The sequence below is a fragment of the Cuculus canorus genome, chromosome 13, assembly GCF_017976375.1.
Source record: "Cuculus canorus isolate bCucCan1 chromosome 13, bCucCan1.pri, whole genome shotgun sequence".
Lineage (NCBI taxonomy): Eukaryota > Metazoa > Chordata > Aves > Cuculiformes > Cuculidae > Cuculus > Cuculus canorus.
The window spans coordinates 7,131,162-7,156,585 of record NC_071413.1 but is presented as its reverse complement, the minus strand read 5'-3'; the positions used below and the strand labels follow the sequence as shown (position 1 = coordinate 7,156,585).

General features: G+C 38.9%; 1 protein-coding gene across 1 annotated transcript; it reads right to left on the bottom strand.

Moving 5' to 3' along the window:
• Positions 1–3,330: 3,330 nt before the first annotated feature.
• Positions 3,331–24,374, bottom strand: ZDHHC7 (zinc finger DHHC-type palmitoyltransferase 7). Its single transcript, XM_054078551.1, has 8 exons — positions 24,198–24,374; positions 18,611–18,696; positions 15,768–16,090; positions 12,908–13,032; positions 8,290–8,386; positions 7,754–7,835; positions 6,413–6,543; positions 3,331–5,539 (listed from the first exon to the last, which is right to left on the bottom strand). The coding sequence occupies exons 3-8, from the start codon at positions 16,071–16,073 to the stop codon at positions 5,363–5,365; spliced, it is 918 nt and encodes a 305-aa protein (XP_053934526.1). The 5' UTR covers positions 16,074–16,090; positions 18,611–18,696; positions 24,198–24,374; the 3' UTR covers positions 3,331–5,362.
• Positions 24,375–25,424: the final 1,050 nt, after the last annotated feature.

The following is a 25,424-nucleotide window of genomic DNA, read 5'->3' as shown; positions in this document are numbered from 1 at the left end:
CCTGTTCATGGCAATGAGAAGGCAGTGCCCAGCTACAGCTTCGTGAAGCTCCATTTCACTAACACTCGTGAAGCACTTTGAGATCCTCCAGTGGAGGACACGACTGAAATGCAACCTTATTGACTGAAAGGGAAGTTGGGAAGAGCATCTCAACCTTCATCAAAAGGGGAATGCTTTGTACTCAGACTGCCTTTCATTCGTTGGGGAGATTAGAGTTGCCATTCTACAGCACAAGAGGGATTTTTAAATCCCTGAAGACTGGGTTGAATTTCACCGAGGATCACAATGTTTTATTTTTCTACTCTGTATGATGAATTTGATCTGACATAATATGCTGATAACTTTGATTTGAAATAGCTATATCTGGAAAACAGGTTCCACTGCCAGCATTCCTGCTACGTGACAGATGCAACTGTACTTACCTACCATTGCTTCCAGTTCCTCCATCATAAGATTACATTACTTTTCTAGAAATTAAATGTACATTTATATTCATTAATGGTAAGAAAATAAGTCCATGGGGCAAATAAATTCCATATTCTCATATTTCATAAAGAGAGTTTGCCTTTTTTTCTTTAATTCAAAACCAAGTTTTCAAGTTTCTCTGCTGATTTCTCCAATGCAAATACCTTGGGGATTTTGACCTTATGGATTTATTTTCCGTAAAAAACAGTATCACATACGGCTGTAAAGCCCAGCTTTCATTTGAGACTGATGCAATTAATCTAAGACATTATCTGATAGAAGAAAATAAAATTGTCCAGGAACAAGTAGATATCAACAGCCTCCAGTACCTCTGGGGAAGGTCTACAGAAAGAATAATTCACTAATTTAGAAGGGGCCTGTATTAATAAGGGTCACGACAGATCCAGAGCTAAAGTCTTTCTGGCTTCCCCATGTCAAACTCCACTCTAAATTAAACCAGTAATCTTATGTAAACATGCTTTGGAAGTGACTATTTTATTAGACTTCTGCTTTATTGGATTCATCATTTTGTTAAGAATAGGGGCTCAAAGCCATCATCTAAAAAATCACAGAATGGTACGGGTTGGAAAGGACCCCTGGAGTTCGTTCAGTCCAATCCCCCGCTAAAGCAGCTTCTCCTCTAACAGACTGCACAGGAAGATGTCCAGGTTGGTTTTGGATATCTCCAGAGAAGGAGACTCCACAACCTCCCTGGGCAACCTATTCCAGTGCTCCGTCACCCTCAGTGAAGTTTTTCTCATGTTAAGGTGGAACATACTGTGTTCCAGCGTGTGCCTGTGCCCCTTGTCCTGTTGCTGGGCAACCCTTGTCCTGTTGCTGGGCAACACTGAAAAGTCCATCCCCTTAACACTGATCCCTTAAATATTTATAAGCATTGATAAGGTCACTCCTCATTCTTCTCTTTCTCAGGCTCAACAGACCAAATTCTCTCTGCTTCTCCTCGTAAGAGATGCTCCAGTTCCCTAATCATCTTTCTGTCCCCCCAGTGGAGAAACTCCAGTAGTTCCCTGTCTTTCTGGAGCTGAGGAGTCTACAACTGGACACAATACTTCCGATGCGGCCTCACTAGGGCAGAGAACAGGGGGAGGACAACCTCCCTCAAACTGCTCGCCACACTCTGGTTAACACCCCCCAGGATACCACTGGCCTTCTTGGCCACAACGGCACACTTTAGTTGTCTTGGAAGATGACAGCTGCTTTATCTAAACAACATCAATCGTGCATCTTTGGTAACAAGGTCTTACCTATTTCTCTGTCCTTTATCGGTTTCCTTGCCAGTTAGAACATTTGGCTTCATTAGCATCTAATCTAGGTCTTATGATAACATCATCCTGTACTAGAGTACTAAGACAAACTGCAGAAATACTTTGGAACTGCAAAATTTCACTCATTTTGTTAAGAAACTGATTGTTTTGACGCATGTTGACTATTTTCCTGAGATCTGTTTGGGTAAAACAAGAGTAATATGCAGTATGCTACTGCAATACAGTCAGGAGGTATTGCAAAAAAATGAATGATAATATTACTCTGAAGGCATTCAGAACACAGAAAAAAATAAGTGACACGAGAAAAAAAAATATTACAATCTCATCAGGAAGCACCAATCCATATTCAACCACAAAGTACATCGCATGAGTTGTACTGTCACTCCATTCAAAGAAATAACACTTTAAAATAGACAGAACTATAATGCTGGTGCATTTCACTTCAGTGTTATTAACAGATTTAAGAACCATTTTACAGTCCAATTTCTGTATTTAAAAACCTATGCCACTTTCTTTCTCCAAAAGCATTGAATACATTCACGTATTAACACAGTGTCAACAGAAAGAAGTGAGAACAGTCCTAGAAACACAACACTTCTGCACAGGGTAGGTATAAAGCAGCCCATAAATGAACTCTGGCTTGCCGCTGCTGCAATCTAAGACTTCATTAAGGGTTAATGAAAGAATCTGACATAACTACTAGAAATTAAACAAGAAAATAAAATGGAGATAAATCAGTAGTATGCATCTGCAGAAACCCATTGCATTTGGAGCGTAAACAAGCTCTTATCTAAAAGATGTGTAAACACAGTACAGCCTAACTGTTGTGGCACACAAATATAACCAACTCATTAACCTGCTTAAAAATACAAGCAGCAATGGCACAAAGTTTATACAATTGCATCTCCAGCTATTTTCTCCATAGAAACAGCAGCGTACAGATGTGTGATATTATACCCAGGAAACAAATCTAAGTATTTTTCAGAATTGTTGCAAATGGGAAATAAACTGTTTCCAGTCTCTCCATCCTTTGCTGCCTTTTTAAACCCTGTTTCCTCATCACCCTTCTTGGGTTGCTTGTTCTGTTGGCAACTACCTGACCTGCTGCTTTCCAGGCTGCATAACTGACTGTCTCTGTATCTGAAGCTACAGAACTACTGGGAAAAGTCAACATTTGCACAGAAAAAACAGGGAGTCCAAACCTGTATTTTACACAAACACCTTGAAGGTGCAAAGCCTGAGATAGCCTGTTAAGACTTTTCAAATAGGAAGTATTCACCATATGTTTCCACACTTGCCTTAGACAAACAGGTACTAATAAGACAGACAGTGTAACACCAGAGCATGCAGAAAAGCAAACGCCTAAGAACGGAGCAGTCAGCATAGCTTAAGAACCTTAGTAAGCAGAGTAGCATCTTTAATTTGGAGCAGTATCACCTGTTATTTGATATACATGTACATATAAATAACAAGCCAAAGGATGCAAGGCCATTACCCAGTACTTGTTGTAATTTAAATATATGGGAATATGCACGTGTATGTGCAAAAAAAGCAACACACAGAGCAGAAGTTAATCAACTAAGACTTCAATTCATTACTTTATTATTTTTACATTAAAAAAAATTACAACATAACAAGGGTTTGAAAAGCCAAATAAACCTGATTTCACACACTCACACACTTGCTAAGTCACAAGGTTCAACCGCTTGAAGTGATATGTTCTGATTTTCATCAGGATTTTTTTATTAAACAATATACACATTAAGAGCCTCACGACAAAGCCAGACTCGTTTTTTTCCCAATCTTTAAGATGTGCAACTGAATATACAAAGACTCTTATGGAACTTCCAACTTTCCCCTCAGTTACACAAGATGTAGTTTTGTTCATTTGACTGCAATTTCATTGGCTGCATCCACCTAGAAATTGTCCAGTATTACACACCATCTCCCCCAAGCAAAGTGAAAATACTACATAGTATTGCACAATTTTGTTCGCAGGGCCACAGATAATAAATGTATATAGTAATTTCACCCACCCAATGGTATAAAACCTGATGAAGCTGGAATCAAGATGCCACATACACTTACGAAGAAATGCAGAAGCAGTTAACTGAAAAAAAGTATAGCTTCTGTAATACGTAAACTTTTTATAATGCAAGATTCTTCAGCACGCTGAACTGCTTGAGGTGGGACAGATCATCAGTGCTACTGGCAAAGCAAAAGCAAGAACAGGACAGTTTTAAGGCAAGTCCCAGAACAGGGAGCTATTTACTTTCTAGGCACGATTTCAAGCTATGCATCAAGGCTCCTGCTTTATCCTTTATATTGTCAGTGATTTATAGAACAGATTGATAATATAAAAAATAGTCTAAATATAATTTTTGAAGAATCCACTTTTAGCTGAACTTCATTACTCGCAGCTTGTATCTCGTTATTTGCGGATTTATAAACATTTCTTAGCACTGCTGTTGCTTGTCAGGCCCACATAAAGCAGTTCTAGATCTATATTGCTCTCATTTATTGAAACTAGTTTTGGCTGGAAGATGGCTAAATTAAAAATAATTCACTCTATTGCAGATCTTTCTACATTTAAGATCTGAGAAAAAGGCAACATCTCTCTTTCCTCTGATGTCTTTGTTCAAGGGAACTTTAACAGCTTTCCGTCTATGAAAAGTCTGTACAATAAAAAAAGGGGCAGAGCAAAGATATACAAAGATAACTGTTTTCAGTCAATTAACTCCAATCAGCAGTACATTCATTCTCACACCGGACGATAGTCACTGGTCCCACTTAGCCCTGCACAGAGGACTGGATACAATCCTCAAACACCTAAAGTTCCTCTAGAATCAACGCATTAAGAATTGGAGATGCATATCTGAGGGCAGAAACTGGCCCACAGCTGCTAGTTAAGTGTTGTTTACTGAAGCCTTAGAACTCACCTAAATGCCATGTGACTAACACAGTCAAATACAAGACATGCTTTTGTGAGCCTGGGAAGACATTTGGCAGGGGTGTAACAGTGCCTCCGACATGTTATGTTGTTGTGTGCACCAGTCCTTTGAACAACTTGCATATGAGGAATGTGTGCCTGAAGTGGGACATAAAAAGTACAGCTCTGTTTTATTAGGACCAGCTGAAATATAAATTAAAAGTGAACAAAACAATATTCCCTGAAAATTGGATTTAGAAGGCTAGTTCTCATTTGAGATCAACTTTCACCATACTGCTCTTCCTTACGATTGACAACTGCACCTAAGTATATACTTTTTATAAAAACACACAGGTAGTTCCCCAAACATTTATCAAATAAAAAGGGTTTAACAAAAATGGATAATTCCTCTCATAAAATAAATTACAGTAGCATGACATTTGGCTTCTTTAGTGTGACCACATGCTTTTCCTTTGTTATCCTGCTGTTAAGATCACTACAGATCCAGTTCACGTCTCTGAAAGTTAATGAGATGTCTGTGACGATAAACGTATAAAACTCTGCTTGCTACAAGCAAATGTCTGATATCAGTTTCACCTGGTCACAGAATATATGCAGACAACCTTCTCTGGCCCCAAATAAATATTGTATAGTATTCTTGCAAGTTCCAGCATAAGTAGACTCAAACAGAAAACTCAGGTCCTCCTTTCTTTCCTCTCAGTAGAAGTCGCCTGATTCGAAATCCTGCAAAAGGATTAATCCACAAGAGTGAAGGCTGACCCCCAAAAACAGATTTCATTCCTTCCCAACGTAGTCTCCTCTCCCATGTTGGCTTTTCACTCTTCAGTCTTTCAATCTCCTGTATATAAACAGATGGGTAGCGATGCACTGTTAAGTCCAAAGTTTAGTAAAGTCTAATAGCAGTTATCAAAACGGATGACTATTTTGCATTCTTTTAACATACAGCTAGTAAGCTGTATATCTACACTAATTTACTCAGTTAATTGAACCAGACAATAAGGCTTCCAAGAAGACTCATGTACTGCAATTACTGAAGCATGGCTTACTCTCCCAAATGTATTATTTTAATGATCAATTTTTTATGCTTTCCATTAATGGCAGCTGGATATTTACCAGGCATTTTTCACAGTTACCCTTCATACAGAAGTACACTTTTAAAGAATGTCAAATGAGAAAATTCTGAGCAGCCACAAGATTCACATTCCTTATGTTCCCAGTCAATTATTTGATACAAAAGATGCGCTTGAGGCATAACACTAGAGACCTAAGGGCAAGGCAGCCAAGGGTTCAAACTATGGCTACAGTCTAATATAGAGCCTATCAAGCAGCAGAAAGTGTGAGGGGTTGATACAAGATAGCTAATTTAAGTGTAAACTGGAAAGATGCAGACATTTCTCATGATGTATCTGGAGTTGGTGATAGTATAGAAGTGGAAGTCCAAACCAAAGTCAAAAGCTATGTAATTTTTGATATTGAAAATCTAATTACAGATTTTATGTTGGAAAAGCAAATAATGCAGTAACTTCCATTTGGAAGCAAACCCCACAAGAAAGTATTTAAATCCTTACAACTGCACAAAATAAAAATGAGGAGCTACATCAGATTCAGAGTTTTCTCCCAAAACAAGAGCCTCGCCTCATCCAAGTAAAACAACATCTCATCACATCTTCCTAGAACAATTGTCACAATATACAAAAGCAGAAGTCTTTACCGTTTCATCATTGCATATTGAATGGATTTGGGTGCCAAACATGACTGCAGTGAAAGTGAGAAACAGAAAACCCTCAAGGCACAAGAAGATCATCAGGATCACAGTTACAGGTGGGGAGAAGTCACTGCACTCTGTGAAAATGATATATGTAGTTATAAAAAAATATTTTTAAACAAATCTATGGAGCATGTTCATTCTGAGATATCCCCTCTTCAACAAACAGCAATAAAAGCTAAATACCTGACACATGAAATGACATCTCCCAGTTAAACACACTTCAAATTTCTAGCACTGCAGCACCTTTATTTACTACCCAAGGAAATAAAGAATTTTAAGGAAGTAGAAATTTTTGGCTTCCTATAAAGCACATAGTACCGCACAACTGCAATCTTGCCTTGGAATTTCAAGGATATCAAATAAATGTTTGCACATGAGACTGTTTAAATACTCAGAACTGCAGAATAAAGCAGCTTGAAGTTTCATGCATGACAAACACTGTAAAAGTCATCACCACTATCAGCTCTGACTTGCTGGTTAATCCAGATGTCCCACTTTCCTGTGATTGCTTTATTAGTTTTTTTTAACTCACCACACAAAGTAATCAGGTTCTGACTTACACTTACAGTCACATCTCTGGAGAGCCTCTGATCAACTGATTAACTCAATTACAGTTAAACAAGGAAGAAATAAGATAATTTACAGGAAACAACGTTTCAAGTAAAAAAAGGACTAATATCCCAACCATTTAATGAAATAGTCAGCAAAAATTAGTCACATGGATTCCCCTGTTGCTTCAGGTACCAGGAAAACATACCATCAACCACCTTCAGTCAAAAGCACAAGATGAGAATAAGCTCTGGCACATTGGAACATTAAGAAATGCAATTCAGAGGACTAAAACAACTGGGACAGTTTAAGATATTTTTTTTTCTACAGGAGCCCCACAGTGACAGAATGAGGGAGAAATGTGTTTAAGTTTCAGCTGTCATTCACAGAACTGTGGTGGGACACAAAGCCCAGCTGGCAGCTTCAGGTAATAAGAGTGCCAAGGCAGCAGAGGACCAGCTATCTGTTTCTGTCATATTACTGCAGCAGTAAATTATTACCATGTGGAAAGGGAGTGAGAAAGCCCCTGACAGCCACAGCTCTTAGAGTGAATGACTAAGGGAAAAATAAAACAAATGAGAGTTGGGTAAACAGGTATGAAACATTTCCAGGACCTCGCTTTAAAAAGATCAATGCTCTGTAATATTTCATACATGGGACTACAATAGGGGGAATGATACGATTTTCCCTTAATATCTGCTAGATTATGGTAGTGAAAGTTAAGTATTTGCTTACCAGTCCACTGCCCTCGGACACAGGAGAAAAACTGAAACCCACACAGTATGAGCGCATGAGCTGAAATTAGGGCTATATACATCTGGAAATAAGAGAGAGTGCTTACTTTTGACTGCTGCCACGTAGTAAACCAGCCATTCCTTTCAGCCAGCCTTCACCACTGCACAGTGAACATACTTTCCTATTTCAATTTTTAATTCAATACAATGATGTAAAAACAAATTCCAATTAAGCTTGACTTAAAAAAGTGAGCAACAATGTAAGTTTAAGGACTAGCTCCTTAAATCACAGCACCATTTCACTAATTGTTACTATATAAAACATAACAAAACAATAGCACTTTACAATTCAAATTAAAATGAGTTGGAGTAGAAATATCTTCCTCCTTAGAGAATATCTTGCATAAAATGGAAAGAAAAAACCCAACACAAAACATTTGTACCCTTAAAGCCATTAGTCATCAATAAGCAAAACCAAAATTGCTATAATCAAGGTAGATTCATACTGAGATCAAGCTGCTGTTGTTTTTCACTTACCGTAAACAGAACAAAAAATCTCTGATTTTTCTCCCCCACACAATTATTCACCCACGGACAGTGGTGATCCATCTTTCGAATACATCGTTTGCAAATACTAAAGGAAAGGGAAAAGACCTCTGTTGAGAAACAATACTTTGTATTCTAACATACAAACAAGGGTATCCAGTGGTCGTAAGATGATGTGCTGAAATCTTTCCTGACAAACCATTAACAGTGATTTTGTTTGTATTTATTTAAAGAAACTATTTGCTCCTTGACAACTCAGCTTTAGATTGTTACAAAACTGATGGTATAGGTGAGATCATCCTCAGATAAGAAAAATAGTATTAATATGAGAATAATTGTGCATCCAAACATACAATCAAGTTAATACAGTAACTTGTTTTAGATATCTGTGGCACTGAGTAAGACAAGTTTCAGTTCTTTTTAGATTGAGTATTAAAAAAAAAAAATTCCCTGCCTTCCAGAGCAGCTTTTTAGGACGCAGTAATTATTTCAAGTTTATAGACTTTGAAGTTGTAGAATTTTTCTGATTCACACATTAAATTTACATCTTCAAGAAAAATTCTCACTCTTGAGATTTCAACTGGCCATACAACTCTAATACATAATCAAAATCTCATCTAAAGAACAGCTCACAATGTCACATCTCACTGCCTGAACATAAAACAAAAATATTGAAATTATAAGCCATGCATATTCTTTGCCTACTTATGAATACTTAACCACTTCTGTCCTTCGCTAGTTGTGCAACTAATTGCTTAGTTTCTGCTCAACTATGAGTCAAGGTTATTTCTAGGAAGAAAAGTATTTCAGTAAGTCCATTTTACATCTTCTAGGCTGTATAGCACCAGAGGGCTCATTTCTCTTACATTCAGGTCTGCAGCCAAACATAAACAGTTATACAAGAGAAATACAACACCTGCAACATGTGTTAAGTTCTTCTGTAAATCATTACCTTAAGTAATGCTGATCCTTAGTTTTCCCAGCTTTTTGCTTAACACAGCCACACACTCAAAATGTTCCAGATTTGACTACATAACATCCAGAATATTAAGCATTTTCATTTCAGCAGTTACAAACCAAAATTAGCCTAAAAAATGCAGACACTATTACTCAATTCAAGTCTCTGATGCAAATTACTTTTTAAATACTGCCAGTTACACATGAAAATCCCAATACCGTGCTTAAGATACCCATACACTCAAAACACTGCAGTTATTCTCTAGTGCAGAAGAAACAGGTATCACTCAGAAGACTCTCCAAAAGATTTTCATTTCAGAGCCTGCTCACTCTAAGTTTAGCCTCCCATTAATTTCCAGATCTCTGTGGGAAGGTGGGCTAACTCCAGTACCACAACTATGCAATCCTCCTAACGTAACACAGAATATATACTGTCACTCTAAAAAGATCATTAATACGAAGTACTGAGTAAAATCATACCCACACTCAATCAACCCAAATACTGGAGGATGTGAGGTAGGCAAGACACACTTTCGCTCATTTGGTATTCCTCACAAGCCCACACAGTGCTCTCCAAGACATCATGTCTGGAACCCTGCCTTCATTTCTAACCTCACACTAGGATTCAATGAACACTTCCAGTCAACAAATTTGCAGCAACGCTGAAAACAGCGGTCCTGCTTTCTTCCTAACCCCATTCTATCCCTTCTCTTATCCAAGCACAGATGTTTATGCAGCAGGAGTTCATGGAAGTCACTCCATTACCTGCAACCCGAGTCATTACACTGTGCATGAACACTCACACCTACACAAGAAGAAGGAGCAATACAGTAGCGAGAGCAAACAGTAGTGGACAAGGGAAAGCCATCTCCAGCTTGGCATTGCTGTGTAATGCACTCAGGCAACTACAGCCGCAATTACAGTTTTGAATGCTAAAGATAACATTCAGAAGGATACAGCTAATGGCTTAGAAGAAATTGGTCTGGATAATATAAATTCACAGGAAACATCTCAGTGCCTGATTCTAAATAACCGTTCCCTACTCATAAATGGAGGCGCTCAGAATAGGCTAGAAATAGTAACAGCTGCGCTCCTTCAGTGAAAATGAAATAGCATTCACTCAGGATAAGCCTCTTCCTTATGCTGAAAATGTTAACTGCTTAGTAAAATCCCAGTTTAATGTATTTCACAAGGCTAGATACTTAGCTGTAAATAAAGGTTTCTTGTTCTTTTCCCCAACACTAATATGTATTATGAAACTATTTTTCTTCCTCAAAAGAACTTCTGCTGCAGTGTTGCACAACAATTTTCATAACTACATCATAAGAGCCTCTTCTGTTAATAATTTACTACTCAAAACACACACTGTGGCTTTGAGCATAACTATTTCCCAATGGGAACCAACTTCAACTTTCAAGTCTCTTCTATCAGCAAATTGCCACTTTGGCTACTTGGGACTACACTATCCTTTTAATGTCCTTGTAATATTTTTGTAAACCAATAAAATGTTGGCAGTATAATCAAACAAACATTTCTTTCTATCCAGTACACTTCTGCGATAGTAAATCTATGGAATAGAATCAGATCCCAGTAGCTGGTCTATGCAGTATGTATCCAACATTACAAAAAAATCCTTTGTTTTACTCAAGAAAAGTTAATAGCAACTACTGTAGATGTATTGTATGAAAAACGGAAACAAAGACAATTAAACAAGGTATCTAACTTCTCAGAAACACATGACAGTAGAATTCCAAAAGGTCAGTACATACGCTTTCAGGCTCTGGCTTTCTTTTTCAGAGGTACTGTGCAAGCATGAAAATGCATCCCTTGCCCTTATGTGTATTCTACTAAAGCACAGAAAAGTAAAAAAAATTCACAAGGTGTTTAAAACCAAGTCCCCTAACTAGTGGATAGGGAAAATAAACCCCTGGAAACTACCACAGATTTCCTTCACCATAGACACTATCCATTCTTGCTCTGCTTTAGCAATAAATGCAATCATCTTCCTGCTATAAACCATGTATTCAAAACCCCTACTTAGATCATTTTTATTCTTCTTTCACAAAGAAATAAGAATCTTTCAACCACCATTGCCTTATGTGGGAATCACATGCTAGTGTAGCATCCAAGATACACAATGGCCGCCGAGGATGACAGCCCAGACATAACCAAGGGACTCTGCGGGACACAGCTGCAACGACTCTAGGCTCCCTGGTACTTCAGCTCATATGAAGAGTTCAACACAAGGTGATTTCATTTAAGGCTAATTCCCAAATTAGTAATTCCTATCAGGACTGAAGATGTGGGAAACATTTCACAAAGACATCTGCAAAGTCTCTGTAAAAGCCAGCCTAAGCCTGAGATGAGAAAATTAGCAAGATCCAACCTACACTAAGCAGAGCCTCCTGGGTGTCCCTTGAACACAATGCCAGGACATCTGAAGAGACTGCACAATTCTATTTTGGATCCCCACAGGTTAATGGCTTATATTCTGCCACAACAAAGTGGCCGCACAGCTTCTACCCCCAGGCCCACCAAACAATTGGTACAGCTGTGTTCATGTGACGCCCTAGTAGGGCTAAAAAGCCAGCCAGTACCAAACTCACTGAACGTGAAGGCAGGCCTGGTATCCACATCCATGAAAAGCTAACCTACACCACAGATAAGTATAGAATATTATCTTCAGTTAGTTTCGCTATTTATACATATAACTTTCCCCTTCACACTCCAGACATGAAAACCCACTCAGATCTGAGAGCAGAATAATATTTCAGTGCCAAGGCAGAGTATCTAAAGCAGCAACAACTTCTCAGCCATAACTTTCACACAGATAAGTGACATACACCGACGCGCTTAATTTAGAAATCACAAATTTACAAAATCACTCGAGAGTCCCAACAAGACTTCACTCTGTTCTTTTGATGGGCACTAACTCACAATTCAATACACACCACTCTTCACACCCAAGAGAGCCACCAGTAACATTTACATATTTATGTAAGTCTTAATTATGTTGGTATATCTATTTGCAACTCTCACACAATAAACACTACACAGTGCCTGAAAATTCAAATGATTGAGAATTCATTAATTACTATCTCTTCCAGGTTCAAATTATCATCACTTCTGTCTTTATTAAAATGAATATTCCATAAGCTGAAGTGCATTTAACCAACTACACCAACAACTTTGCGAAAATAATCTGCCAATTCACATATAACTTCAAATTATGCACAATGAAGACAACACAAATTAAAGTAATAGCTTGAAATTACTCCATATTTTCTTAATTTAAGACCGCAGGAGTCATTTCTTAAATCAGTTTCTATCAGAAAGTCCCCTGAAATTCTTCCCTTTGCCCTGCATTATCAACAGTACAGCATTATAATATGAATGATGTACAGGAAAAAACATTCACAGATCAAGAAGTATTTAAGACATCATGGTATGATTATTTTAAAAAACTCGCAAGTCTCTTGACTTTACATTATTTTTTGGCCACAGAAAGTTATATTTATAAAATAATTTGCAACACAAGATTTTGAACATTTATTGGATACCAAAAGAGATTTGAAAAAAATTAACACAAATATCAGGAATGCTATTCCAAGACTCAATAAGCATAACTGCTTTAAAGAACACTATGGCATACCTGCAATGGTGCGCACGTTCAGGTTTGATACTACAGCACTTTGGACATTTGTAGATCACTTCTCCTGGTTTCAGTTGCAAGTTATCCATGTATTCTTTAGTGGCATTTCCTTTGGGTACAGCCCCCTGGAATAATTTCAATTAAAGGAGAGAAATCTTCTTAAATGGTATGACAACACTTAAAACCATATTTTACAGGCTTCATAGCAGTAAGTTCACAATAATCACTAAAGTAAGTTCATTTACTCAAAGCTAGTCTGTTGCAAGCCAGAATGATTTCCAAATGAATCAATTACCTCTGCTTGACCTCAAATTCAGTTTCATTTCGGCAAGACTCACCTATGGCCAACTAGTATGATAATTCTGATAGAATCTGCTGTCACAAATATACATAAAATGAAGAGGAAGACACATCTTTACATTCAGATACAAGCACTACAGGTACAGTATCTGCTGAGAAGTTGTTCTGAAAGAGCACTACTAAAAAAGACACTTTCTTACAGTAGCACGCATTCATTTTTATGATATTTGATTTTTAAGACAAGCCATCCACAAAAGTTTTATTACCAACAACTACTTGAAAGGTGTTCTTTCAACTCTCTGAAACCAAGATTCAGCCACTTGCCCCATGTACGCACCAACAGTTATCCTTTTTTTCCTTTATAATTACACCTTTAACTTGAATACTGTCAACCCAAGTCACCAGTCACTGCTTTAGTCTACATATACTATACCGTGCTGCCTTCTGCTACTGTGAAAGTTTGTGTAGCTACATTGCACACAAAGGAACCGATCCAAAAGAAAAATAACCCATCAAGAAAAGAAATTCCTTTTTTTGATTAGTTTTCCAAGCTGTTCACCAAAGCTGCATTAGCAGCTGTTTCTGCACAATGAGGTAGATGATGAACAGACAGGAATAGTAGGAAAGATTGCTTCTTTCAGTAACAGTATTAATCTAGAGCTTCACAAGATAGGAATCTAACTTTGGATGAGTAAGATGAAAATAATGGCAAGTACTACTGTCACCTTGCTTATTTATAGAGCTAAAGGCTCATCTGTGACAGGAAGTGATTGTGAAATAAACCGGGATGTGATATCAAAGTGCAATGGCCTTTCTGTACCAACTCCTCCAAGATAGCATTTACTTCACACAGGGATGGGCTTCTCCAGGTTCACTTAAATCATCTGCTACATTCTATAATTCTTTCCTAGTCAGAAAAAGCCCATTGGCAAATTCATCACTTTATAGAGAAACCTTAAAAAAGTTTGTGACAGAATTAACAAACCAGCAGGAACTGGAAATTCAATTGCAAAATAACCCTGTACTTAGGCAGAAAGGTTTTGATGCCTGTTGCCTGCAGTAACGATCTTGTGTTTGTATTGCTTGAAACACGGCCCAGGTTCTGCCCCAGATGAACACTTTGGTTAAGTGGTGCTTCAAACTGGAGCCAGCTGGCCCTTGAAGGGATATGAACGGAGAGAGAGCTCCTTCAACACTCATGTTATAACGCTGAAGTGTTTTTTGCAATATAAATGTTCTCATTTAAGTTAATACTTTTGTGTAGACATGGTGAATTATCTCAAAGAGAAAGATTTATCTTGTTTCATGTAAGTTTATGCTTAAAAAACACATCTCTCAAATTCACCTATTCACTCAAGATAACTTCAGGCCATGTTTTCAGCATTTTGCTGATAAAAATATGTTTATTGCAAAAACATTTTTCATGGCATCCAATTGTCAACAATTCCTTTCAATAGAGTCTACTTCTGCAGTTATAAAGGCATATTTAATCCACATGTTTTGAGGCAGTTTATTCCATTTTCCTTCAATCTTAGTTTCTATCCCAGCCTTGTCTTCCATTCTGAGAGTCAGTAGGAGAAGAGTGGAAAAAAAAAGGGAGTGATTCATCATGTTTTATCATGTTTTATCCATAAAGAACACCACCGGTCTAGAAAGACAGGTAGTTTTACCAGTACGTATCTTTAAGCAATCTATCACTGAACCATTAATTTTCTTAGCTGTTACAGTTTGTAGAAGTCATAATATTTCATCACTGGGCGTGGGCTCCAAAGTAAATTAAAGACCTAGCAAACCATTAACTACAACACCCTGCTTTTTGATCACTCCTGTAGCTTTCATACACACTGCTACTGTTTCAAAAAATCTAGAGAAAATGCTTTTCCCCTTATCTTCTCCCCAGATTTCTTCCCTAGAAAGATTTAAGTACAAAATAAACCATTTCATCTTTCGAACTCTTGAAAAGTCCTAAGAAATGAATACTTCTAAGAACTTTCCTATCTACATTGTTCCAACTGCGAGTTCAACTTAAATCTCTCTTCCCATAAACTCCAAACACCTAAATGCAGTAATGTATAAATGGCATAATAAAGTAGTTGTTACTTGATATCAATGTGACTGAGATTCTCCAGAATGTCTACCTACAGAAGTTATGTGCCATAAATGGAAGATATGCTTAAAATAATACAACTATATAATATAGCTACACCTTCATAAGAAGTTTTAAAAATACATCTGATGAAAAAAAGAAAAGATAATGCAGAAAAGACTAAAGTTTTATTAGCTTCTTCAGAACCTCAGTTAATATTTAACAAACAAACTATTTCTCATAAGCCTACCACTCCCTTTTAAACTGATTTTATACTGCCTGCTCCTTATGTAAAAAATCATTTATGTTTTTATTAACAGAATAAGAAGAAAAGTAGAGATATCTCTTCACCTTGAGGGTTTTCAAACTAACACTACTTCTCTTAACAGAAGACCGATACCACTTCTCCAAATTGCTCTGCAGATGAGCTACATGAGAGAAAAATCCAACGTCAAGGAACAATCGCATACTTACTGGATCAGTTAGCATAGTTCTCAGATGCGATGACAAAGCTAGTACTGCCAAGCAGTTAAAGAGAACACCGTTGATCACAGAGTACCAAAAGTCTTTGGAAGGCAGCAACATGACAAAAGTCACTACGAAGTCTGCATAGACAACGAGAAGCCATGTCATTATAGCACAGACCATACCACAGCCATCTCGGATGAACCAAACCCTCTCTGCCATGTCGGCCTCTGAGGAAGAGGAATCGTAGCTGTCATTTTCAGCAAGAAGTGGGTGGTGCTCAACATCACGGAATCTGTGCCCTGATGACTGCATGGTTTTCTGGCCTTGCCCTGCAGGAAGCAAAGATACCATTATCACGCATGAGGAAACTGGAAAGATGGGTGGCTCTCACTTTTGATTTCTGTAAGATAAAACGTATCCAATTTCAAAACAGATTATCAAGATTTTTTCCGATCAAAACCTGAACTGTATGACTACCTGAAGATGGACTATTTCTGTACTCAAAAGATACTAAAAGTTCCATCAACTATTTTGTAAGCCATTTAGTTTCATAATCCCATAACTTTATCTTGCAACTTCAATGCTTGACAAAGTGATTTTAGAATAGTTTTATTTCCATCTTGCTGTGTCCATAAATCATTCTTCCCCTTTTGTTAAAAATGCAACCTCCTTCTTCTATCTCAGACTAAAACAGTGAAGTCTTCATTAAATTAAGGCTCATGTCTCTCAGAAACCAGCAAATTATGGCACTGATGACTTTTCATACTGCTCCAGCAGCACAGAGAAGAGCAGAGAGAAAGAACAGGATGGAAATAAAGCTGGTCTAGTACATTGTTCACAACAAAAAAACAGAGCAAGTTAGCAGCTAAATTTGTCGACAAAAGTGCTATTGTGTTGAAAAAACCCACAAACTTGTTACGAAGATATATTGGATAATTCACAAAATTGTCTAAGATCAGACCAAACTTAAGGAAAACAAATGGCAGTAGTTAAATTAGCATGGCAACAGATTACATGAATCAGATTTTCAAAGACAACAATTAATTTAATTTCAAGGGAACTCTTTTAGGGCTTTGTTGCTGTTCCATTGTGGAACAAAACCAAGACTTAAAACCTTAAAGAGTTTTCATAAAAACAGAATTATTTACGAGATATCTGTAACAAAGATACAAAAGGGCAGAACTGAAATGCAATCAACAAACAGGAGACACGTTAAAGCTTAAACATTAAGCATTAAGGCTAGCCTGCTACCTTAAAGTATATCATGTTCCAAAAATTGTATTGATCCATGCTATTAAAGGCCATGTCTGAGATAAACTTGAAAGCCTTACATTGATTGATGGCAGTCACACAGAAGTCTCCGTTTTTTCCCTTTATCAATGACAGCCTACATAAGACTGGTAGGAATTATGGCACTTCAGTTTACATCACGAGATGTTGCACGTAGAATCACTTTGTTAGTCTAAAGTGGTGAAAGTGACCATTATGAGGTAAAGACTCACACTGACAGAGTTTGTAGATGAAGCTATGTGTTTTAAAGCCTTTAAAAAACTCTCAGTCCTATCCAGGAATCAATGCAGATAAACACATCCTTCAGTCTGAATGCTAGAAATAGGCTGGAATAATTCAAGAGACTAGAAATTAAATCAAATATATGCAGACTGCAGTCTAGAACTTCCAGAGTAAAAGTTAAACTAGCTAGCCAAGATACTCATAGCGGACAGCTAAATGTGGGCTACATTCTCTGGTTGTTACACAGAACAAACACACTGAAATACAGCTCTGGTGCTCAAATCTAGGTACTAACAATGCCGTGCACGAAGGCAGTCACACACAAGAAAAATATCTCAGAAAAGAATAAACTCTACCTCTCTTAAAAGCAATTCAAACTTCACCTAAATAAGTAAAGGCTACTTGAAATTATTCTAATAGTTCTAGTGGTGTCAAGTTTCATGGAAACCACATAGTTACCAGCCAGAACACAAAGATAAATGTGCAAACCAGCTATTATTTCATCAAAAACTTTTAAGAAATATTCTTGTCCGTTTTTCTTTCTCAAAAAAGAGCCACAAGAAAGTGTGTACAATAAACATTCAATTAAGCCTTGAAGTATATGACATACAAAAGGCCTAACAAATGCTCTAAAGAGCCAAACTTCTAATAATAGGCTAAGTGTTAGCACTGCAGAAACAAATACAGTGCAGTCACGTTAGTGTTTTGTCAGAACATTTTTCACTGGCAAATTCTTTTTTTGTTAAGTCAAATGTAGGGTAAACTCAACCAAATTTGCAATGACAAAATTAGTAACTTTTCCCATTTTTTTCATATATTCTTTTTTCGCCAATTATAATCTTTCTGTTTAAAAAAGTCACCACATAAGTAATTCAGAACATTTTTTCAAATAAAACATCTTTTTTTTTTCCCACCAAAGGACGGTTTAGAAACCCCACTCTCTCAAGACCTCCTGCTACGTAGATGTTTTGAAGTGTTTGAGGGGAATCAATGAATGAAAAGCAACCTCCCAATTCTGAAACCTACAACAGAAAACAAATTTGGAATTCCTTCCAGCTAAGATGCAACATCTTGGAAAAAGCAATCAAGCTAAGTTTTCAGCTGCTCAAATCAACAAGTTACATTAAACCAGAACAGACATCAAGAGTGTGACGAAAAGTATATTAGTATTTGTGTATTTCAAAATAAATATGAATTTTACATCAATTCTGCAAACAACTCCCTTGGCATACAAATTAAATAGCATAAATAATAAATAAAATTACTCTATTCATTTTGTTTAACTGTATTACAGACAACTAAGACATTTTTTAGCACAACAGAAAAAACCCACATACCTCACAAATGTTTTGTATGTTATTCTGACATCATGTCCTTCCTTTGGGCTATTCTAAGCTACTCACATAGTCATATCTGATGTAATCTGGAAAGACATCATCAACAAACTGATTAGTAAAATCACTTTTGCTTCATCAGGAAAACTGCATTAAGCACAAATAATACACAGAGATAGCAGTATCTTGAAGTACACTGCATGTACTTAGAGCAAACAAGTTTCTGATCAAGAGGAAGCTTTCAGATTAAACTATCTAAGAACAAACTAAAAAACTCTAAACAGTGTTTCAAGTCACATTGTATCTGTCTTGTTCATTGTTTTTTAAGATCAGTAGGATATCCAGATTCTAGCATTACAAACTAACGTATCCAGAGACTTACTACTTTTTCCGGTTTGCCACTCCTGTAAGACTATGAGAGAGTATGCATAAAATAATAATCTTACTTGATTGTCTTCAACAAGCATGAATGCCAACCACTACTGTCATAATTGTAAGGTATGACAGGAAAAAAAAATGTTTTAACTCTGATTATTAGACCAAACTACAGTCAATCTAAAATTAAGAAACTACTCATTCCACAACCTGTATATACAAGAAAATAGCCCACAACAATGCCAAGGGGAACATGTACTTAGAAAGTTCTCCTTGCTAGACTTACACCATACAGGCAAATAATTACCATGTGATTTATGATCTACAAACCAGTATAAGGACTGAAACTTTAGCGTCAGCCATTCTAACCATGCTTCATTTTGCAACACAAATGTTCCACGATCATTTGGAGCAGGACTGCAGCACCAAACCTTGAGTTAGACTCCATTTGGGGAAGAGAACAAAAAAGCTGTGGGCCTGAGTTTCTGACTGGAAAAGTCAGTGACCACATGCATCCTGCACAGCAAGCACTGCTGCACTGCTTACTACCAAATTAAGTTGGCGACCTGTCCTTTGCAACAATGTTGACTGCCACTGGCATTCTCTCACCCAGTTCTACTGCTGCAAACTATAAAAACAGCCTGGCAATTAAATCCCCAATATGTGATCAAGAAAGATTTTCTTGCTTTGTTTTACAGAGCACAGAATAAAATGCCTACCTTGGAATAAGAATTTCAAATTTGTGTCTGATAAAAGTTGGCTAAAGAAGTACCTATGTTTATTTCTTTAGTTGTTTTATTTTCTCGTGACATGGAAGCATCACTCTTATTTGGAAGGTTAATTTAGATTAATACATTTTGAGAGTAATGTAAGGATTCTCACATTTAACAGCTACAGAAAAGACTCAGCCACTCGCTTGTAAAGGAAAGCTTCTGAAACTACCTTGTTAGAAAAAAATATTCCAACTACAACATTGCTGATGGACTTCTTCACTATATATTTTCAAATTTTCCCAATTCAAGGGCAATTATACCAATGCAGACGTCCCCTGAAAATACGAAGCCTCTTGTCTTATTTAAACTCATATATTTTATTGCAAGACTAAAAGGTAATGCAAATGATTATTCTGTAAATATAACTGCATGAAGCTACTGATTGCTTTCTATTTTGCTTTATAAATAAGCTCTTATACTTTTGCTAAACAAGTTTTCACAATATTGTGAAATTCACAATCATTAAGTTGTCATTGACATGGCATTTGTAGAAGCTAAGTAGAAACATACAAAAAGAAGACAGGTTGAGTGTATCACATTAATTTGCAATGTCATCCACCATTCCCCGAGGTGAAGGTGACAAGCAATCTAAGATGACACTCTAATCCTCTGCAGGCGAAACATTACAGTCAGAGTAATCATTTGACACCGTTAACAGAGAATTTATTGACATGACAGGGACGTGATTCGTTCAGTCAGTTCCTTAATTCTAAATGCAATTCTGTGCAAAATTTCAGTGTTTACCATGGCCTCACCAGTTATTGGTTTATGTGGAAGTGCCACCAAAGGTCACTTTTTGCAAGAATAATAGAATTAGTCATTCCCATGTGATTTCCCCCCCTACCTCTTCCATCTCCCCTGCTCCTGTACATTACTCTCCTCTCCAGCTGCCTATCCTATTATCCCCACCCTAGTCCCCTTCAAGGGGAAGAGGATCAATGTTTGAAAAGCACTTAGACTTTATGAAGAGCTAAGCATCCCCACCAAGATGCTCACAGCTTTCCTCCAGACTATTAATTTATTTGCTTCAATGTCTGTCCTAACCAAATTGACATTGATTCTTTGTTGTATACTTAAAGTACAAATTTCCAGGACAAAGCATTACACTTTAACCTCTCATATGCCAAGCAACAGTTTTTTATCTGATCTTTTAAAAATTATCTAGCATTGGAAGATAACACTAAATAACTCAAAGTTTCATGCAAAACATCATCTGTTTGCACAGCTGATTATATTAAGCCTAAAACAAAGCAGTTCCATTCTTAGGTGTTATTTGAAATTCTCAGGTTGAGAATGCTTCCTCTGAGCTGCACCTCATTGTCAATGAAACCTAAGAACAAAATGCAGATATACTATTGGGATCAAAATAACTTCTGAAAAAGTTACATTACAAACTCACAATCACTGGAAAGATTTTCTTGTAAAATGACCATGCCTAAGATGTTTTTAGTTTTCCAGTGGGTCTACAGAAGGTCACTGCAGCTACTCTCTTACCTAAGTTTACTGAAAGAAAGTTACCAAGGGCATTGGGAAGACAGATGATACAACTATTAAATCATGAGGCTCCCACATGACAATTAAATTTAAAAAAGGGTACTTCAAGGTTAAGAACAATTCTTTTCCCTTTATTTTTTTGAGAAAGGAAAAACATTGTTGCAGGAAAAAAAGTCTAATTTGTCTTTCTTTTTTAACAGATACAAGTAAGAGCTTTCATATAGGCCAAAAATTTATCAGCTGTCAAGTGTAAATCTTTTTTGATCACTTTTCCTTTGAAGCTATATAACAGACAGTTCCTAAGATTCCTCATAATTCAGTTACAACCAATACAGACCATGCCTTTATTTTAACATTTCTGATAGCATACTGATAAGTCAATAGTGGTACAGATACTAACAGATATCACACACCGGAATAATAATAATCCTGCAGCATTTACACACAACAGATTTAAATCCTACCTAGAAAGCATATCACAGAACTGCAGTCTCATTAAAACGTTACAGTGTAATCATTGATTTAAATAACTGCCAATTTTTAAGTAAACAAAATTGGCACACCTACTACATGGCATCTAATTCCATGGACAATTTGGACTTGCTGACAGATAAATATCCATCAGATAACATCTAGACACAACCACGCCTTATTTACGTGAATAACCTAATTTTTATTACACATACATGCAATCCAAACTGCAAAGCCATTAAATAAGTAAACTGTGGCTTGTTTCAAACTCTTCTCAGTGACTGGTCCACCAAACAACCTCACAGCAAACAAAACTACTTCAATAACTACATCAACCAGTAACTTGTATTGAAAACTCCGCAGCTCAGTCCAGCAACACCTGAGCTCTGTACAAGCAGCCCTTTGCTAGGGCTCCAATAGTGTTCTTTCTCAAGAACCATAGTATGTAAGATGGTTAGAGTAGCAAGTATTCAGAAGAACGAGTCCATCAACTACAATCCAAGTTTAACCCTGACAGACTCCACTTTTGCTATCTGCAATTACTAAGAAACATGCCAAATTTCAAGAATCTGAGACATACATAACACAGCATGCTACAACACCAAGGACGGTAATCCTAGCCTGACGAACAACCTTCACTTGAGAGAAGGACACAAACACAATCTATGGCTTGGCTTTGTATCTTACCTCTTTTGGAACAGGGCCACAAACTCAAATCCAGGTTAGACTCCAGAAAACTAGATACTTAAACCTCTATCACTGTTACTATGTGGAAACTGAAAGCTTTACTCCTTTGACAACTGGATGAATGACATTCTGCTTTAGAACATAATTTTTAATCCTAATTTTTGCATCCATCAATATACGCTCTACCTCCTCACACTCAATTGAGGTCAGCTTAGGTATCACATCACATCTACTGATTGTACTGTGACATCAGGCTGCCAAGCACATTTTTCTGTCCGTTGTTATATCCATATCCACACGTGATTCTTCCGTTCAGGTTCCAAAAAGTAACGTCACATATCAAAGCTGAACTATTTTCACTAGTGGTTTTCAATCTCAATTAGAGGAGTGTTAGAGCCTTTGTTTCAGTGGTTTCCCATATCAGACATATCTAATAGTCTCAGGTTTCCTTTATAGTCACCTTCAGCCTGTCAACTACTGCAGAATTCTATCAATTTGCTCTCCTTGAGAGTTCTATGCCTTCATAAAAGGCATAAAAATAAAATCAGATATGAAACAAAATATACTACATTACAGCAAACCCAAGAAAATTTTAGAGAGGTTAGAAGTATTATCAATTTCTTTTAACCACAAACAGCTTTCAGCTAGTTAACTCTAATCTAAAGCAACTAAAATTTTACATCCATTTCATCTACTAACAACTCAGTACGGCTCTACTTCACTTGTAAATTTTCAAAGTCAGAGATCATCCACTTCAAAAAAATTCAATACATTTTAATGTGAACAGTCACAGTCCAGCCTCATTATGTCTTCAGCAAAGTGAACATCACTGTAATTCAGCATCCTGATACCATTATACAACTGTTTATGCAGCACAGAAAAAGCACAATGTATTTCCAATCCTCTTTTGATGGCACGGATCGCATACATGTCATGCTGTGCAAATCAGCCCTCTCAGTTTTCAGGCTGTGAACTATTTGCATTCCCACTTCCCGTTTCCTCCTAGAAACAAGGAAAGCCACCACCACCTCGATCCACAAACCTCCCCAGAGCAAGCTTGAGAAAGTTACTGTGTGCCAAACAGCTCCTGCTCCCTCGACCTCCCACGGCAGCAGCCACGCACGGGCTCCGGACCTCCACGGCTGCAGAAAGACAGGGTTTATCCATTTATTTTTCAAAAGCCCAAAAAGAGGCAGGACACAACTGAGACCCTGGAATAACCCGCCAGAGCCAGAGCACCCACTCAGCCCAGAATCATAGAATCATAGACTCACATGGTTTGGATCATCAAGTGAAACCATTCCAGTCTGCCACTAAACCATGACCCTGAGCACCTCGAGTACCCGTCTTTTAAATCCCTCCAGGGATGGGGACTCCACCACCTCCCTGTGCAGCCTCTGCCAGAGCCCGACGACCCTTTCTGTGAAAATTTTTTTCCTGATGTCCAGCCTGACCCTCCCCTGGCGCAGTCTGAGGCCATTCCCCATTGTCCTGTCCTCTGTCACTTGGGAGAAGAGCTCAGCTCCCTCCTCTCCACACCCTCCTTTCAAGCAGTTGTAGAGAGCAATAAGGTCTCCCCTCAGCCTCCTCTTCTCCAGGCTAAACAACCCAGGTCCCTCAGCTGCTCCTCGTAAGACTTTTCTCCAGCCCCTTCACCAGCTTCGTCGCTCAAATGAGCAACGATAGAGCCGCAAGGAGGGAGCCGCTCCCCGCCGGCGCGGTGGGAAGGGAACGAAGGACGGAGAGACGGCAGCAAGCGGCTCCGTGAGGGGAAAGCGTCGCGGATTTACCTAAGCGGCGGCGGCCCCGCTGCCCTCAGCGCTGCGGCTGGCGCCGTGCCGGCGGCGCGGTGGGGCGAGCCGGGGCCGAGCCCCCGCCGCTGGACCGCCGCCGCCGCCACCGTGCCCGCAGCCGGGCGCTCCGCCGAGCCCGCACTGCCGGAAGCGGGCAGGGCAGCGCCGCGGGAGGCGGAAGCCGCGCGCACCGCACCGCGCATGCGCCGAGCCCAACGGGGTTGGGCCCTGGGCCGTACTGCGCAGGTGCAAACGAGCGGCGGGGGCGTGGCCAATAGCGCATGCGCGCCCCAACACGGATGTCCTTGGCGCTGGGGGGGGGGGGGGACGGCCCGCTATGCGCGCCCCGAGCCGGACGTTCTTGGTGCATTGGGGGCGTGGCCATCGGCGCATGCGCACTGGGTAAATGAGTGGGTGCGCATGCGCGCGGTGTCCACGCGAGGCGCTGTGCCGCACCGCCCAGTCCGGTAGGCGGGGCTGCCTTCGTGCCGCCTCTGCGTCCCGCTGGGTTCTAGCCCTCCTGCCATGAGCAGGAACATCTCCCGCTACATCAGGGTGCCCAAGGGCCCCTCCAGCCTGGCCTTGAACACCTCCAGGGATGGGGCACCCACAGCCTCCCTGGGCAGCCTGTGCCAGGGCCTCACCACTCTCATGGTGAAAAAATTCCTCGTGTCCAATCTAAATCTGCCCCTCTCCAGTTCATACCCACTGCCCCTCGTCCTATCACTACAAGCATTTCTTAACAGTCCCTCCCCAGCTTTCTTGTAGCCCCTTCGGGTACTGGAATATCACTGTACGATCTCCTTGGAGCCTGCTCCAGGCTGAACAACCCCAACTCTCTCAGCCTGCCCTCGGAAGGAAGGTGCTCCAGCCCTCGGATCATCCTTGTAGCCTCCCCTGGACCCGTTCCAACAGCTCCATGTCTTTCTTATGTTGAGGATTCCAAAACACGACACAAGTTGAGGTCTCACAAGAGGAACAGAGGGGCAGAATCCCCTCCCTCGCCCTGCTGGCCATGTTTCCTTTGATGCAGCCCAGGACACAGTTGGCCTTCTGGGCTGTGAGTGCACATTGCCGGCTCATGCAGAGCTTCTGATCACTCAGCATCCCCAAATCCTTCTCTGCAGGACTGCCCTCAATCACATCATCCCCCATCCTGTACTGAAACTGTGGATTGCCCCGACCCAGGTGTAAGACCTTGCATTTGGCACGGTTTGAAGGTAA